The 14,379-nt window shown below is 36.6% G+C and overlaps 1 protein-coding gene across 3 annotated transcripts in view; it reads right to left on the bottom strand.

Moving 5' to 3' along the window:
* The window catches only part of ZNF138 (zinc finger protein 138), a 38,539-nt gene that overhangs the window by 7,530 nt on the left and 16,630 nt on the right, over positions 1–14,379 (bottom strand). For all 3 annotated transcript variants that reach the window (XM_054495413.2, XM_054495412.2, XM_054495411.2), the window contains exons 2-3: positions 12,497–12,623; positions 11,893–11,991 (exon numbers count right to left, since the gene is read on the bottom strand). In XM_054495413.2, the coding sequence (XP_054351388.1) occupies positions 11,893–11,991; positions 12,497–12,608 (211 nt within the window). In that variant the 5' untranslated portion in view covers positions 12,609–12,623. The remainder of the gene's footprint in view (positions 1–11,892; positions 11,992–12,496; positions 12,624–14,379) is intronic.

Here is a 14,379-nt window from a genome sequence, read left to right as displayed (position 1 = left end):
CTGGCCAACACAGAGCAAGAATCTGTCTCAAAAACAAAAACAAAACAAAACGAAAAAAGATGTACAAATATATTTTTAAAATTTAAAATAAATTGAATAATACTCCATTAGTGTAACAGGAACACAGACAACTATTAAAAATCAGAAAAATGGGAACAACAACAAAAACAATGAAAGATATTAAAAAACAGAAATTGTGGAGGGAAAAAATACAAAAAATAACTGAAATACTATAAGATAAAATGATGTAAAAATGAAAAGGCTCAACAAACTAGAATGCACACAAAGATATTTATATAACAAGCACATATATAAGCACAATTTAAAAAGTCACAGACAAGAGAATCTTGGGAGCTGCAAGATGAAAATAATGTGTCATTTATAAGCATAAAATCTTAAGAGATAACCAGTTAATTTTTCATGAAAGTTTTGCAGGCCAGAAGGAAACTGTGTGACACAATCAAAGTCCTGAAGAAAACAGCTGTCAAGTGAGAATAATACCAGCAGCAAAACTGTCCTGCCAAATAAAAAGACCTTCCAAAATAACCAAATCCTGAAAAAGTATATTGGCACTGCCATTTGTCCTACACATCAAAGATGCTGAAAGGAGTTTCTTCCACTAAAAATGACACAATGCAAGAAAGCAACACATAATCACACGAAAATACATAACTTTCTGGGAAAGACATGCATATACACAAAATGGAATTCCTTAGCATTATCATAATAGTGCAGAAAACATTTCTAATTATTCTCTAAAATGTGAAAGATAAAAGCATAAAAATTTTTATAAACATCTGCTAACATACCACATTAAAAAAATACAATTAGCAACATCACCAACAAAATTGAGAACAAATGTAATGAGAAATAATTGTTGAATGCAACTGAAGTTTATCTTTTGCCAGGTTAAAATATATTGTTGTATCTTTTAGAAGTTTTATGTAATCTCCAAGGTACAAGAAGAAAAATACCTGTATAGATACACAAAAGAAAATAAGACAGAAATGAAAGCATATCAGTAAAAAAAATCAAAAAGACACAAAAGAAGACAGAAAAAAGAAAATGAGAAAGATGTAATAAACAATGAAATAACAGTAAGTCTTTCTCAGAAAATTACTTAAATATATATAAAATTAACTTTTGGATCAACAGATATACTTTTTTTTTTTTTTTTTGAGATGGAGTTTTACTTTTGTCACCCAGGCTAGAGTGCAACGGCATGATTTCAACCCACTGCAACCTCAACCTCCTGGTTCAAGCAATTCTCTTGTTTTAGCCTCCCGAGTAGCTGGGATTACAGGTACCCACCACTATGCCCAACTAATTTTTGTATTTTTAGTAGAGATGTGTTTTCACCATATTGGCCAGGCTGGTCTCAAACTTCTGACCTCAGGTGATCCACCCACCACCAAAGTGCGGGGATTACATGTGCGAGCTACTGTGCCTGGCCTCAATAGACATACTTTCCATCAATAAATTCATAGAAAACATTTAAAAACCAAGATCCAAATTGACTTTTTACAAGTCAGTTGCAGTGTCATGATAACAAAAGAATAAAAATGGCAAGATGGAAGTAGACATTCCATGCAAATATTAACAAAACAAGGGCAGAAGAGGTCAAAATAATATTACACAAGCTGCATCTTAAGTTAAAGACTGTCATTTTATAAAACGTACTTTAAAGTCAAAACTCCAAAGAGATTTTAAAAAATTACAAAATAATAGATTCGTTCATTGGGAACCTATGACAAATTTCTACCTATGTGTGTGTGGTGTGTGTGTGTTTGAGTTTGTGTATCTCACATTAAGGTTCCAAATATATAAAGTAAATATTGAAAGAATGGAGGAAACACATAGAGAGCAATATAATTATAGAAGAGTATTTTAATACCTACTTGCTCTAATAAAATTAAGACAAAATATTAGTAAGGAAAGAGAGGGCTTAAAGGCACTATAGAACAATTATATTTAACAGAGGTATAGAGAATACTCCTAACAACATAAATGATACATACTCTCCTCAATAGCTCATACAGCATTCTCCTCAATAGAACACTTGGTAGGACAAAAAAGAAGTCTTAACAAATTTTTTACAACTGAATTTGTATAGATTACTTTCTATGACAAACATGGAATAAAAGTATACAACAATAGAAAACACCAAAAATTCACAAATATATAGATAGTAAACAACACACTCTTCAGCATACTCCTGTTCAAAGGTTGAAATAATAAGTGTTGTAAATATATCCATACTGCCCAATGTAATATACAGATTTAATGCAATGTTTTCCAAATTTCTCACTGCATTTTTGAAGAAATAGAAACAGCAATCCCAAAGGTATATAAAATGTCGAGAGACAATAAAGTACTGAACAAACTTCAAAAAAAAAGGAACAATGTTGGAGGCAGAACAGTTCCTGATTTCAAAACATACTACAAAGCTACAGAATTAAAACAATTTGGTATGAGTACAAATGTTAAAAAGTAGACTAATAAAATAGAATGCAACATATATATACTTTCAAATATATGGTCATATGAAGAGTCATTTTTATACTCATAATTATTGCAGAATTGTTAGTGAAAGCCAATAGGTAAAAGCAATGCAAATTTCTGTCAACAAATCATTCAGTAAATATAATTTAAAATATCACTCATTTTTCAAAAAGCAGGAAATATTGTAACAACTATAAGGATAAATCTTGATAACATGCAAAATAAAATGAGCCAGCCATGGAAAAGATTGTATTAAGATATATAAAGCAGTTACACTCTTAGAATCAGGAAACAAAACAGTGTTTGAAAACTGCCATGAAATGGAAAAAAATGGTAGTTGTTTAATATGTAGTGAGATGTAGCTTTGCAAGGTAAAAACATCCTAGGGATATGTTGCATAACATTAAGATGACTAAAATGAATATTTAAAAATACTTGATTGTAAATTTTTTATGTGTTTTTCACGGGTAAAAATAAACAATACCTAAAAAAAAACAGAATTATGATAGTTTTTAAATTATCTTCAAATCCAAAAGTTCTCTCAAACAAACATAATATAGATTCACAAACAGATGTTGAAATTAGGAGAATTTTTTTGACTTCTCACCTAGACAAGATTAAACAACCATTCACAACAAACCAACACCACAAATAAACAAGTTATAAAAAATACAAGGATAATATTCATAGAGGCAAACAGAGATAATTATATTGGCAGTAGACATATGATTCATATTTGACTTTGCTCCACACTGTCTTAAATTGTACAGAGATAAATATTGTCATACACAATATAAACATCAAAATACAATTGATTGGTGTGAGGTGGCATACCCTAAAATATCTAACTCAAAGCTATAAAATTGCAGAAGAAAATTAAAACATGAAAGGTAAAACTTACTAGACACCATTAAGTACATCAATATATTCATGAAAGTAATCTTAGAAGAATATTGAAAAAAAAGGAATCCAGAGCTTTCTTGAAGACAAAAATGTCTGAAAACTTTCCAAATTTTGATGTAATAAAAAAAACTCTAACCAATAATACTTGATTCACAATTATTTGACTTCAAAAACAAGATAAAAATAAAGACTTTCCAAGATAAAAGGTGAGGATGTTCATTACCACTAGAACACTTCTACAAAAAAATGTTACATAGTTAATCCCAGCACTTTAGGAGGCCGAGGCGTGCAGATCACGAGGTCAGGAGATCAAGACCATCCTGGCTAACACGGTGAAACCCTGTATCTACTAAAAATACAAAAAATTAGCTGGCGTGGTGGCGGGCGCCTGTAGTCCCAGCTACTCGGGAGGCTGAGGCAGGAGAATGGCGTGAACCCAGGAGGCGGAGCTTGCAGTGAGCCGAGACCATGCCACTGCACTTGAGCCTGGGCGACAGAGCGAGACTCTGTCTCAAAAAAAAAAAAAAAAAAAAAAAGTTACATGGTGGCCAAGTACAGTGGCTCATGCCTATAATTCTACAGCTTTAGGAGGCCAAGGCAGTCAGATCACTTCAAATCAGGAGTTGAAGATCAGCCTGAGCAACATAGTAAGACACTGCATATTAAAAAAAAATGCTTATGAGTCCCTTATGTTGAAAAATAAAATGATGGACACCATTATAAAAACATTTATAAACATAAAGCTCTTTATTAAATGTATATAGACACACATTCTTTACTATAATAATGATGGTGCATAAAACCCTTAAACTTCTTCTACAGAATATGAAAAATGAGGCCAGGCACAGTGGCTCACACCTGTAATCCCAGCACTTTGGGAGGCCAAGGCAGGTGGACTGCTTGAGGCCAGAAGTTTGAGACTAGCCTGGCCAACATGGCAAAACCTTGTCTATACTAAAAATACAAAAATTAGCTGGCAATTACGGTGTGTGCCTTTAACGCCAGCTACTTGGGAGGCTGAGGCACAAGAATCGTTTGAACCTGGAAGGCAGAAGTTACAGTGAACCGAGATCACACCATTGCACTCCAGCCTTGGGTGCAATGAAACTCTGGAAGACAGTGAAACTGTGTCTAAAAAAAAAAAAGGTAAAATGAAATATTAATATATTAATAAATACACACATTTAAAAAATTAAGGCCAGGCTGGGTGGCTCACACCTGTAATCCCAGCACTTTGGGAAGCCAAGGCGGGCGGATCACCTAAGGTCGGGAGTTCGAGACCCACCTGACCAACATGGAGAAACCCCGTCTCTACTAAAAATACAAAAAATTAGCTGGGCATGGTGGTGCGTGCCTGTAATCCCAGCTACTGGGGAGGCCAGGGCAGGAGAATCGCTTGAACCTGGGAGGCAGAGGTTGTGGTGAGACAAGATCACGCCATTGCACTCCAGCCTGGGCAGCAAGAGTGAAACTCTGTCTCAATAAATAAATAAATAAATAAATAAATAATCAAAGCATGTCACTACGCAATTAAAATAAACAAAAATTAAGGCAGTAAAACAGAAAAAAAAACTACAGGAAACACATAAAACAGTAACAAACTAGTAACTAACTTCCTTTCTTTAAACAATCAATTTAAATATAAATTAAACTATTTAATAGAAAGAAATTAATCCTAGGGTTTTGGGAGGCCAAGGGGGGCTATTCACTTAATCCCGGAAGTTCAAGACAAGCCTGGGTAACATGGCAAAACCCTATCACTACAAAAAATACATAAATAACTAGCTGGGTGTAATGGTACTTACTTGTAACCAGCTACTTGACAGGGTGAAATAAAAGGATCATCTGAGTTTGGGGTTTTGAGGCTGCAGTGAGCCATGATCACACCACTGCAAACCAGCCTGATTGACGAAGTGTAACTGTATCTTAAAACTAAATGAATAATGGCCAGGCGCGGGTGCTCATGCCTGTAATCCCAACACTTTGGGAGGCAGAGGTGGGCAGATCACAAGATCAGGAGATCGAGACCATCTGGCCAACATAGTGAAACCCCGTCTCTACTAAAAATACAAATATTAGCTGGGCATGGCAGCACGCACCTGTAGTCCCAGCTCCTCGGAAGGCTGAGGCAGGGGGATTGCTTGAACCCAGGAAGCAGAGGTTGCAGTGAACCGAGATTGTGCCACTGCACTCCAGTTTGACGACAGAGCAAGACTCCGTCTCAAAAAAAAAGGTTAATAAATAAATAGCAAAGAAAAAAAAGAAAAAGAAAAAGAAAATGCCCAAGTCACTTAAGAAAAAAGCATACAACGCCGGGCGCGGTGGCTCACGCCTGTAATCCCAGCACTTTGGGAGGCCGAGGTGGGCGGATCACGAGGTCAGAAATCCAGACCATCTTGGCTAACACGGTGAGACTCTGTCTCTACTAAAAATACAAAAAATTAGCCGGGCGTTGGGGCGGGCGCCTATAGTCACAGTTACTTGGGAGGCTGAGGCAGGAGAATGGCGTGAACCCAGGAGGCAGAGCTTGCAGTGAGCCGAGATTGCGCCACTGCACTCCAGCCTGGGCGACAGTGCGAGACTCCATCTCAAAAAAAAAGGCATACAACATGCGGCCTACAAGAGAGTCATTTTAGGCCTGGCACAGTGGCTCACACTTGAAATTCCAGCACTTTGGGAGGCTGAAACCAGCCTGGCCAAAGTGGTAAAACCCTATCTCTACTCTCTACTAAAAAAATTAAAATACAAAAGTTAGCCAGGTGAGGTGGTGCATGCCTGTAATCCCAGCTACTTGAGAAACTGAGGCAGGAGAATTGCTTGAACCCAGGAAACAGAGGTTGCATTGAGCCAGCCTGAGTGACAGAGCAAGACTGTATCTCAAAAATAAAGAGACTCATAAGCATTGAGTCAAACAGGCTGAAAGTATCAGAATGGAAAATATCTTTATTCTATGCAAATAGTAACCACAATTGCGTGAAGAAGTCATAATTATATTAAACATAATGAAGAAGTCATAATTATATTAAACACAATATGCTTTAAGTCCAGTACTGGCATGAGACAAAAACTGATATTATGTAATACTAAAATGGGTAAATTTATCAAGAATTTATAACTATTATATTTGTCTATCTATATGTATGTGCATGCACAACATCAGGGCTCCAAAATGTATAAAGCAAATATTGACAAAAGTCAAGTAAGAAATACATAGCAACATAATAATTGCAGAAATCAAGACCCCATTTTCAATAATAAATAGAAAGTTCAGATAAAAAATCAACAGAAAACAGAAAACTTTGACAACATTATAGACTATATTAATTATTTTGCATATACAGGAATACCCGAGAGTAGATAATCTGTAAAGAAAAAAGGTTTATTTGCTCACAGTCTGGCAGACTGTACAAGAAGTGTGTGTCAGCATCTGCTTCTGGTGAGAGCCTCAGGAAGCTTACAATCACGGTGGAAGGCAAAGAGTAACTGGACATGTCACATGGTAAGGGACAGGAATTGTGAGGTAAAGAAGCTAGGTTCTTTCAATGAACCAGCTCTCATGTGAATTTAGTGTAAATTTTTTGATTACCAAGAGGATGGTGTCACACCATTCATGAACAATTTGCCCCCATGACCCAAACACTTCCCACGAGGTCCCACATCCAACACTGAGGATTATATTACAGCATGAGGTCTGGAGAACATGGACAGCCAAACCATATTACAGACCAACTAGGCTTAACAGTTATGTGCAAAACTTTCCAGTCAAAAGCAAGAGAAAACAAAATATTCTTATCTGCATCTGGTGTATTCTGTTATAAATCATACTAAGCCAAATTAAATATATTTATTTATTTTTTTGAGGTGGAGTCTCGATCTGTCACCCAGGCTGGAGTGTAGTGGCACGATCTGGGCTCACTGCAACCTCTGCTTCTGGTGTTCAAGTGATTCTTCTTGCCTCAGCCTCCAGAGTAGCTGGGACTACAGGTGCATGCCACCACGCCCAGCTAATTTTTGTATTTTTAGTAGAGATGGGGTTTCACCATTTTGGCCAGGCTGGTCTCAAACTCCTGACCTCGTGATCCACCCACCTCGGCCTCTCAAAGTGATGGGATTATAGGCGTGAGCTGCTGCGCCCAGCCGCCTTATTAAATTTAAGAATACCAGCTGGTATGGACAAGACCATGCCTGGCTATTAAAAAAAAAAAAAAAAAAAAAAAAAAAATTTGTAGTTGAATCTCCATATGTTTTCCCAGGCTGGTCTCAAACTTTCACGCTCAAGTAATCCTCCTGTCTTGGCCTCCCAAAATCCTGAGATTACACATGGAAGCCACCATGATGCCTGGCCCTGAAATGCACACTTGAATAGATTTAAGATGGTAAATTTTATGTTATGAGTTTTTACAACAATTAATTTTTTAAAAACTGAGAAAAATACAGAATTATAAATCTTTTCAAAAATTACCTTCAGGCCGGATGCGGTGGCTGCTGCTTGTAATCCTAGCACTTTGGGAGGATGAGGCGGGCAGATTGCCTGAGCTGAGGAGTTTGAGATCACCCTGGGCAACATGGTGAAACCCCATCTCTCCTAAAAATACAACAAAATATCCGGGCGTGGTGGCGGCCACCTGTAATCCTAGCCACTGAGGAGACTGAGGCAGGAGAATCGCTTGAGCCTAAAAGGTGGAGGTTGCAGTGAGTCAAGATCCCTCCACTGCACTCCAACCTGGGCAACAGAGCAAGACACAATCTCCAAAAATGGAAAAAAAAAATTACCCTGAAACCACAAGTGTTTCTCTCACACAAGGAAATATATATTCATTATAAAACTCATGGTAAAAAGACTATTTCCATGATTACTCACTTACACAAAATAAAACAACCATTGAAAATCAGCTAAGAATGAATATAAACAAGATAAGCCATAACCAAAATAGAGGTCATATTTGTAAATAAAACACATACGTACATAATCTGATTGTGACAGACATGTGCCTGATTTATCTATTAAACCCCACATTGACTTAAAGTGTACAAACAATTGCAAAATGTCTTAAATTATAATATGTGAGTAAAACAAAAAAATTACAATAAACTAATATTAAGGAACCTACACTGAAAAAACACACTAATACAGAACTACAAAACAATAATAAGAGACATGTTTACTCATAAAATCTGGTTTGTAATATTGGTGTAACATTAAGAAAGAATTTGTCTAGATAACTGCAATATTTGACTGTGTATTCATGGAAGACAGGTATTTTGAATTAGTGCCATCCACTGTATGGCAGTAAAATTTCAGAGGAAATGCAGCATAACCATGAATAGAAGATTGTAATGAGAAATTTTCAATAAGCATTTTTTTTTTTTTTTTAAGATGGAGTCCAGCTCTGTCACCCAGGCTAAAGTGCAGAGGTGTGATCTCGGCTCACCGCAACCTCTGCCTCCCAGGTTCAAGTGATTCTCCTGCCTCAGCCTCCTACTAGCTGGGATTACAGGCATGCGACACCATGCGCAGCTAATTTTTGTATTTTTAGTAGAGACAGTGTTTCACCATGTTGGCCAGGCTGGTCTCGAACTCCTGGCCTCGTGATCTGCCCGCCTCAGCCTCCCAAAGTGCTGGGATCACAGGCGTGAGCCACCACATCCTGCTCAATAAGCATTTAAAGAAACTATACATAATTTTGATATTTTAAATATATGCTGCTCTTACACAAATGAAACTGCTGTAATCCAACTGTGGAAGCAAAGAACACCCTTACATTGCTAAATAAAGAAATATACATATACATTGTAAAATATAGTTAGAGCCTCTGCTTATATAAAAGAAATATTCAGGCTGGGCGTGGTGGATCGCACCTGTAATCCCAGCACATTGGGAGGCCGAGGTGGGTGGACCACTTGAGATCAGGAGTTCAAGACTAGCCTGGCCAACATGGTGAAACCCTATCTTTACTAAAAATACAACAAAATTAGCAGGGTGTGGTGGTGCATGCCTGTAATCCCAGCTACTTGGGAGGCTGAGGAAGGAGAATCACTTCAACCTGGGAGACAGAGGTTGCAGTAAGCCAAGATTGTACTGCTGCACTCCAGCCTGGGTGCAGAGTGAGACTTGGTCTCAAATAATAATAATAATAATAATAATAATAATAAATAATAATAATGTTATTATTAAGATATAGGCTAAAGAAAGTAAATGAAAATCCTATAATTCCTCTTTACCTACAGCAAACTTAAATGTATAAGTAACTATTTTAGTAAATATGGAGTGCCTACTAATTATCTAATTTACTTCCAGCATAACTTATAAATTCTAGCATACTGTTCTAAATGTCTGAATCTAAAATTACAGATAAACATGAAATAGAAAATAAAAAATAAAAATGTATATGAAGAGTTATATCAGTAAAATGGAAATACAAAAGATGCCCTATTTTTTTATGCCCCAACAGCAAAAAGGTTTATCAGCCATCCCTGACAAAAATTCCTTTATCAGAGAGCCAGGCATCGTGGCTCACACCTGTAATGACAGCTACATGGTACATTCACATTGGAGAACTGCTTCAGGACAGGATTTCAAGACCAGCCTGGGTTATGTAGCAAGACCCCATGTCAAAAATAAGTGTTTTTAAGAGAGCTCTGAGATCCAGGGAGGGAGTTGTGAAACTGCTAAACCCCAGACTGAGGAGTGTTCTCTTCAGAAAGCAGACCCTCATTCAGGTGGCAAACTGCAAGATTCCTGTTCTTGGCTACATACCAAGAAATGGCCCACCCAACTTGGTCCCACTGAGAATTCTGAACTTACTCTGTAACCATCCCAAACTCCTCCCAGTCACAGTCTGGGAGAGGTCCTGCTCTTCCAGAGGCCTGGAGGAAGGAAGACACGCATTTACAGCCATGCAGGCAGGCCTGCAGACCTTGCCCTTTACTGTGGTCCCTAAAGCAGTTCAATGACTCAGTTCTAGTTTCCTTAGCCACAGTTCGTAGCCAGTTCTGCCTACATAGAAACCCATACAGTGACCTGGAAAAATGCTCTCTGGTACTCAGTGAAAGCCATACTCCTCCATATCCTGATATAAGGCCCACCATATGCAGACCAAACTGCAAAAACCTGCCCTAGTGTCTGCCCTACAGACCAAAGTCCTGAAGGATATTCAATCTGTCCAAAAATAAAACGGGAATTACAACAGCCCAAGCCCGTTGTAACAAGCCAGTAAAGGTGGGCCCTAGTGCAGGCCCAGCAGCCTTGTGACCAAGCTACACCCCTCTCTGCTACAAACCCAGAGGGCATCCCATCACCTGGGGGCCAACAAAAGATCTTTACCTCCTGAAACCAGGTTGTAAAAACTTGAAGAGGAGTTTGCTCCTTCAAAATCACAAGCACCAATGCAAAACTATATTGTGTCATTGTCAATACTTCTATTTTAACATAGCATTGAAAGTATGTGGCAAAAGAATTAGTTTAAAATATGAAAAAAAAATGCCATTGAAGACAAATAAGTAAAAAGTTGCTGGTTGTAGATCATATGATCTAATATATTAAAAAACAAACAGTACATTAAAACCTGTCAATACTGATAAATATACTCAGTAAATTACCAAAATATAAAATTAACATACAAGTATAAATTATGGTTCCATATACTTAAAACAAATTATCTGATAAAATAACGAAAACAATCTTTACAATAGCATTACAATAATAAACTTCTGAGAACAAATTTAACCAAAGAGGTAAAAAATTTTTACAATGTAAGATATCAATAAAAAAATGAGATGATACAAATCAATTTAAAAATATTTTATTTATATGGATTCAAAAAATAAATTTTGTTAAAGTGCCATGTTATCCAAAGTGATCTACAAATTCAATAAACTCCGTATCAAAATTCCAGTGACACTTTTGTCATAGTAATAAAAAATACAATTCTAAAATTTACATGAAACTACAATAAACTTTGAATAGCCAAAGCAATCTTGAGGAAAAAGAACAAAGTAGAGGGACATAATATTTCATAATTTCAAACTATATTTTAAAACTATAATAAAAACAGAATGGAATATGCAGAAAAATGAACAAAAAAAACACAATGGAACAGAAACCACTACTCACACGTTTCAGATACGATGCAAAAAGAGAACTTAAAATATAGTTTAACATAGAGTTTCTCAAAATTATGCAGATATTTGCGTGTCCTTAAAAACAACAAAAAAGCAGTCAGATTGTGCAGTCTTTTATATGCCATGAAAAGGACGTTGGCTCTCACTGTGAACTTGAAGAAAGATCACCAAAGGGAAAGTAGACTTCTTAGAGAATTTAAAAACATAAGACAAAAGATGTCTTATGTGAGAGCAAAATAAAAAACTCAGGCTTTCCAGAAACTATTTCCTTTGGAATACAGATTTCCAAATCACATTTAAAGGAGTGGCCTTCCCCTTGGCCTTTGACCTCTCATCTGTGCCATCTGTGTATTCACGCTCACTTACCTGAATGTTTGGCTACCACCATCTCATGTCTCTTCATATTCCAGGGCTCTTTTCCTTGCTCCAGACAGGTAATCAGGTCTGGCTTAGAGATAGCAATACCTGTTTTATTAAAAATAAATAACACGACTCTTGCTCATATTCTCCAATTACCAACCTAGTAATGTGCTCAGTAAAGAGAATGTAATAGAATATTCTAGTAAATTAATCCCAAAATGCTAATATATAACAGAAAATTCTAAATATTTAGAAAATATTTTAAATTTGTAAATTCTTAATTTCACTACTCAGTACTATTGATTCAAAATAATTGGTGTTGGGAGTTAGATTTAGGTGTGGGCAACAACATTTTATGCCAATAAATTTCTGGAATTACCACTAATCTAGAGTGAAGGATACATATCAGCTCAGAAATGTGGAAAGTTCAGGTCAAGATGAAACATCTTAAAGAAATTATTTTCTACACTGACAAATCTCAAAGATTCTTTTGAAAACAGGAATCTGAAACTCATTTATCCAAAGCATAAATTACCAAAAAACATTCTACCCCCAAAAAAAATGAAACCTTTAGGATATATTAGGAAATGTGCATTGAAGTTATTCTCACCCAAGAAAACCAGGTTTCTGTAGTTCTCTAACATCACATGCCTATATAAATTCTGCTGTGCAGTGTCCAGGCATTGCCACTCCTCCAAAGAGAATTCTATGGCCACATCCATAAATGTCAATGGTCCCTGAAAAACACACACACACAAACACACACACACATTAACCAAGTAGCCATGGGCAGAATTTTAAATTTGACTCAAGGTAAAATAAGACAGTAAAGAAAACTGATAATGTCTTACAGAAGTGACTGAAATTATTCATAAAATAATTTTTCTTTTTGAGACGGAGTCTTACTCTGTTGCCCAGGCTGGAGTGCAATGGTGCAATCTCGGCTCACTCAACCTCTGCCTCCCATGTTCAAGCAATTCTGCCTCAGCGTCCCGAGTAGCTGGGATTACAGGTGCCCACCACCAAGTCCAGTTAATTTTTTGTATTTTTAGTAGAGACGGGGCTTCACTATGTTGGCCAGGCTGGTCTCGAACTCCTGACCTCGTGATCCACCCGCCTCGGCCTCCCAAAGTGCTGGGATTACAGGCGTGAGCCACTATGCCCAGCCCATAAAATAATTTTTAACAGAAATATTTTCTAATGTACTTCTTGCCCTGAGAAAAGAAAGTGGCATAAGATCCACAGAATCAGCATACACATGGTACTCTTCTGGATGATAAAGTAAAAAATTAAGGGCATAAACACAAACATGTCCATTTCTGAGTGCTATATGTGCATCATACAGAATAAGTTGTGTGTATTTTTCAGATGGAAAAGGCACGTTGAGTTAAAAGGTACCTCTCAAGTTTTAATGTGTATAATAAACTCGAGATCTGGTTAATGCCAGATTATTTTTTCAGAAGATCTGGACTAAAGTCTGATATTCTAAATTTCTAACAAGCTCACCACTAATTTCAATGTTTTTGGCCCAAAAAGAATATTTTGTCAAATATCCAGTAAGTGGAAGAGCCTGTGATTTTCCCAGTTTTTCTGGCCTGTAAACAAAGATGAGAGCCTTGATTTTCCAAAGACAGATATATGCAAAGAAAACCTAAGATAGAAAGGCAGCTGCCAGATTAAATGTGATGGTTTATCCACATCAGCAGCACAAAGATACTTAATAATGCAGAGAAAAATAAGTAACTCTATAGTAAAGAAATCTGTCCAAGAGCTCTTTAACCAAGTGAATCATTAACATCAACTGCACTAAGACAAATTTTTATGAGGTGTTGATGCACACAGAAAAACAGAGCATCACTGCTGCAATACTGCCCCCAAAAGTAAATTGTAGTCTGAATGTAACCATTAAAAAAAAATCATTTTTATGCAAACTTCAAGATACAGGTAATTCATGTTCTGTAATTTTTAATAGTGATTTTAAGTAGTCTTTCTTTAGCACCTTAAAGAGCAGGGATCTCCTAATAATTTTTTTCAGAACTTTCTGGGTAATAAGTGCCATTCTGTTTAAAACAGCATTTTATTAATCGTGTTCTGCATAGAGCCAATGAAGAACACAGATGAAACTTCAAGATTACATGTTCTCCTTCTTTACTAAGGACCCCAGCTTTCCCCCAATAGAAATCTTGAGTATTCACATCTTTCCATATTCAACAGCCACAAATGGAACATTTTTAATGTTGCAGGTTATAAATTCATGAGAATTCTGCATGGCCTGTAAGACGGCATGATGTAGAGAATGTAGGGAAGGCTCTGGTATGCAGGAAAAAACATTTTTTTTCAGAGACCCTTGACTATCACAAGAATTTTTAAAAGTAGTTAAAACAAACATATTAGGGAGAAACAACACAATTAGAGAAGTAAAGGTTTACAGGTACTAAACGCATGGCATTCCAGGAGGAAGAGTGGACACAGCTCTCGATTTGAGACATGTTA

Source organism: Pongo pygmaeus, chromosome 6 (genome assembly GCF_028885625.2).
Source record: "Pongo pygmaeus isolate AG05252 chromosome 6, NHGRI_mPonPyg2-v2.0_pri, whole genome shotgun sequence".
NCBI lineage: Eukaryota > Metazoa > Chordata > Mammalia > Primates > Hominidae > Pongo > Pongo pygmaeus.
The sequence above is the reverse complement of the archived record's forward strand: the minus strand, read 5'-3'. Positions and strand labels throughout refer to the sequence as shown.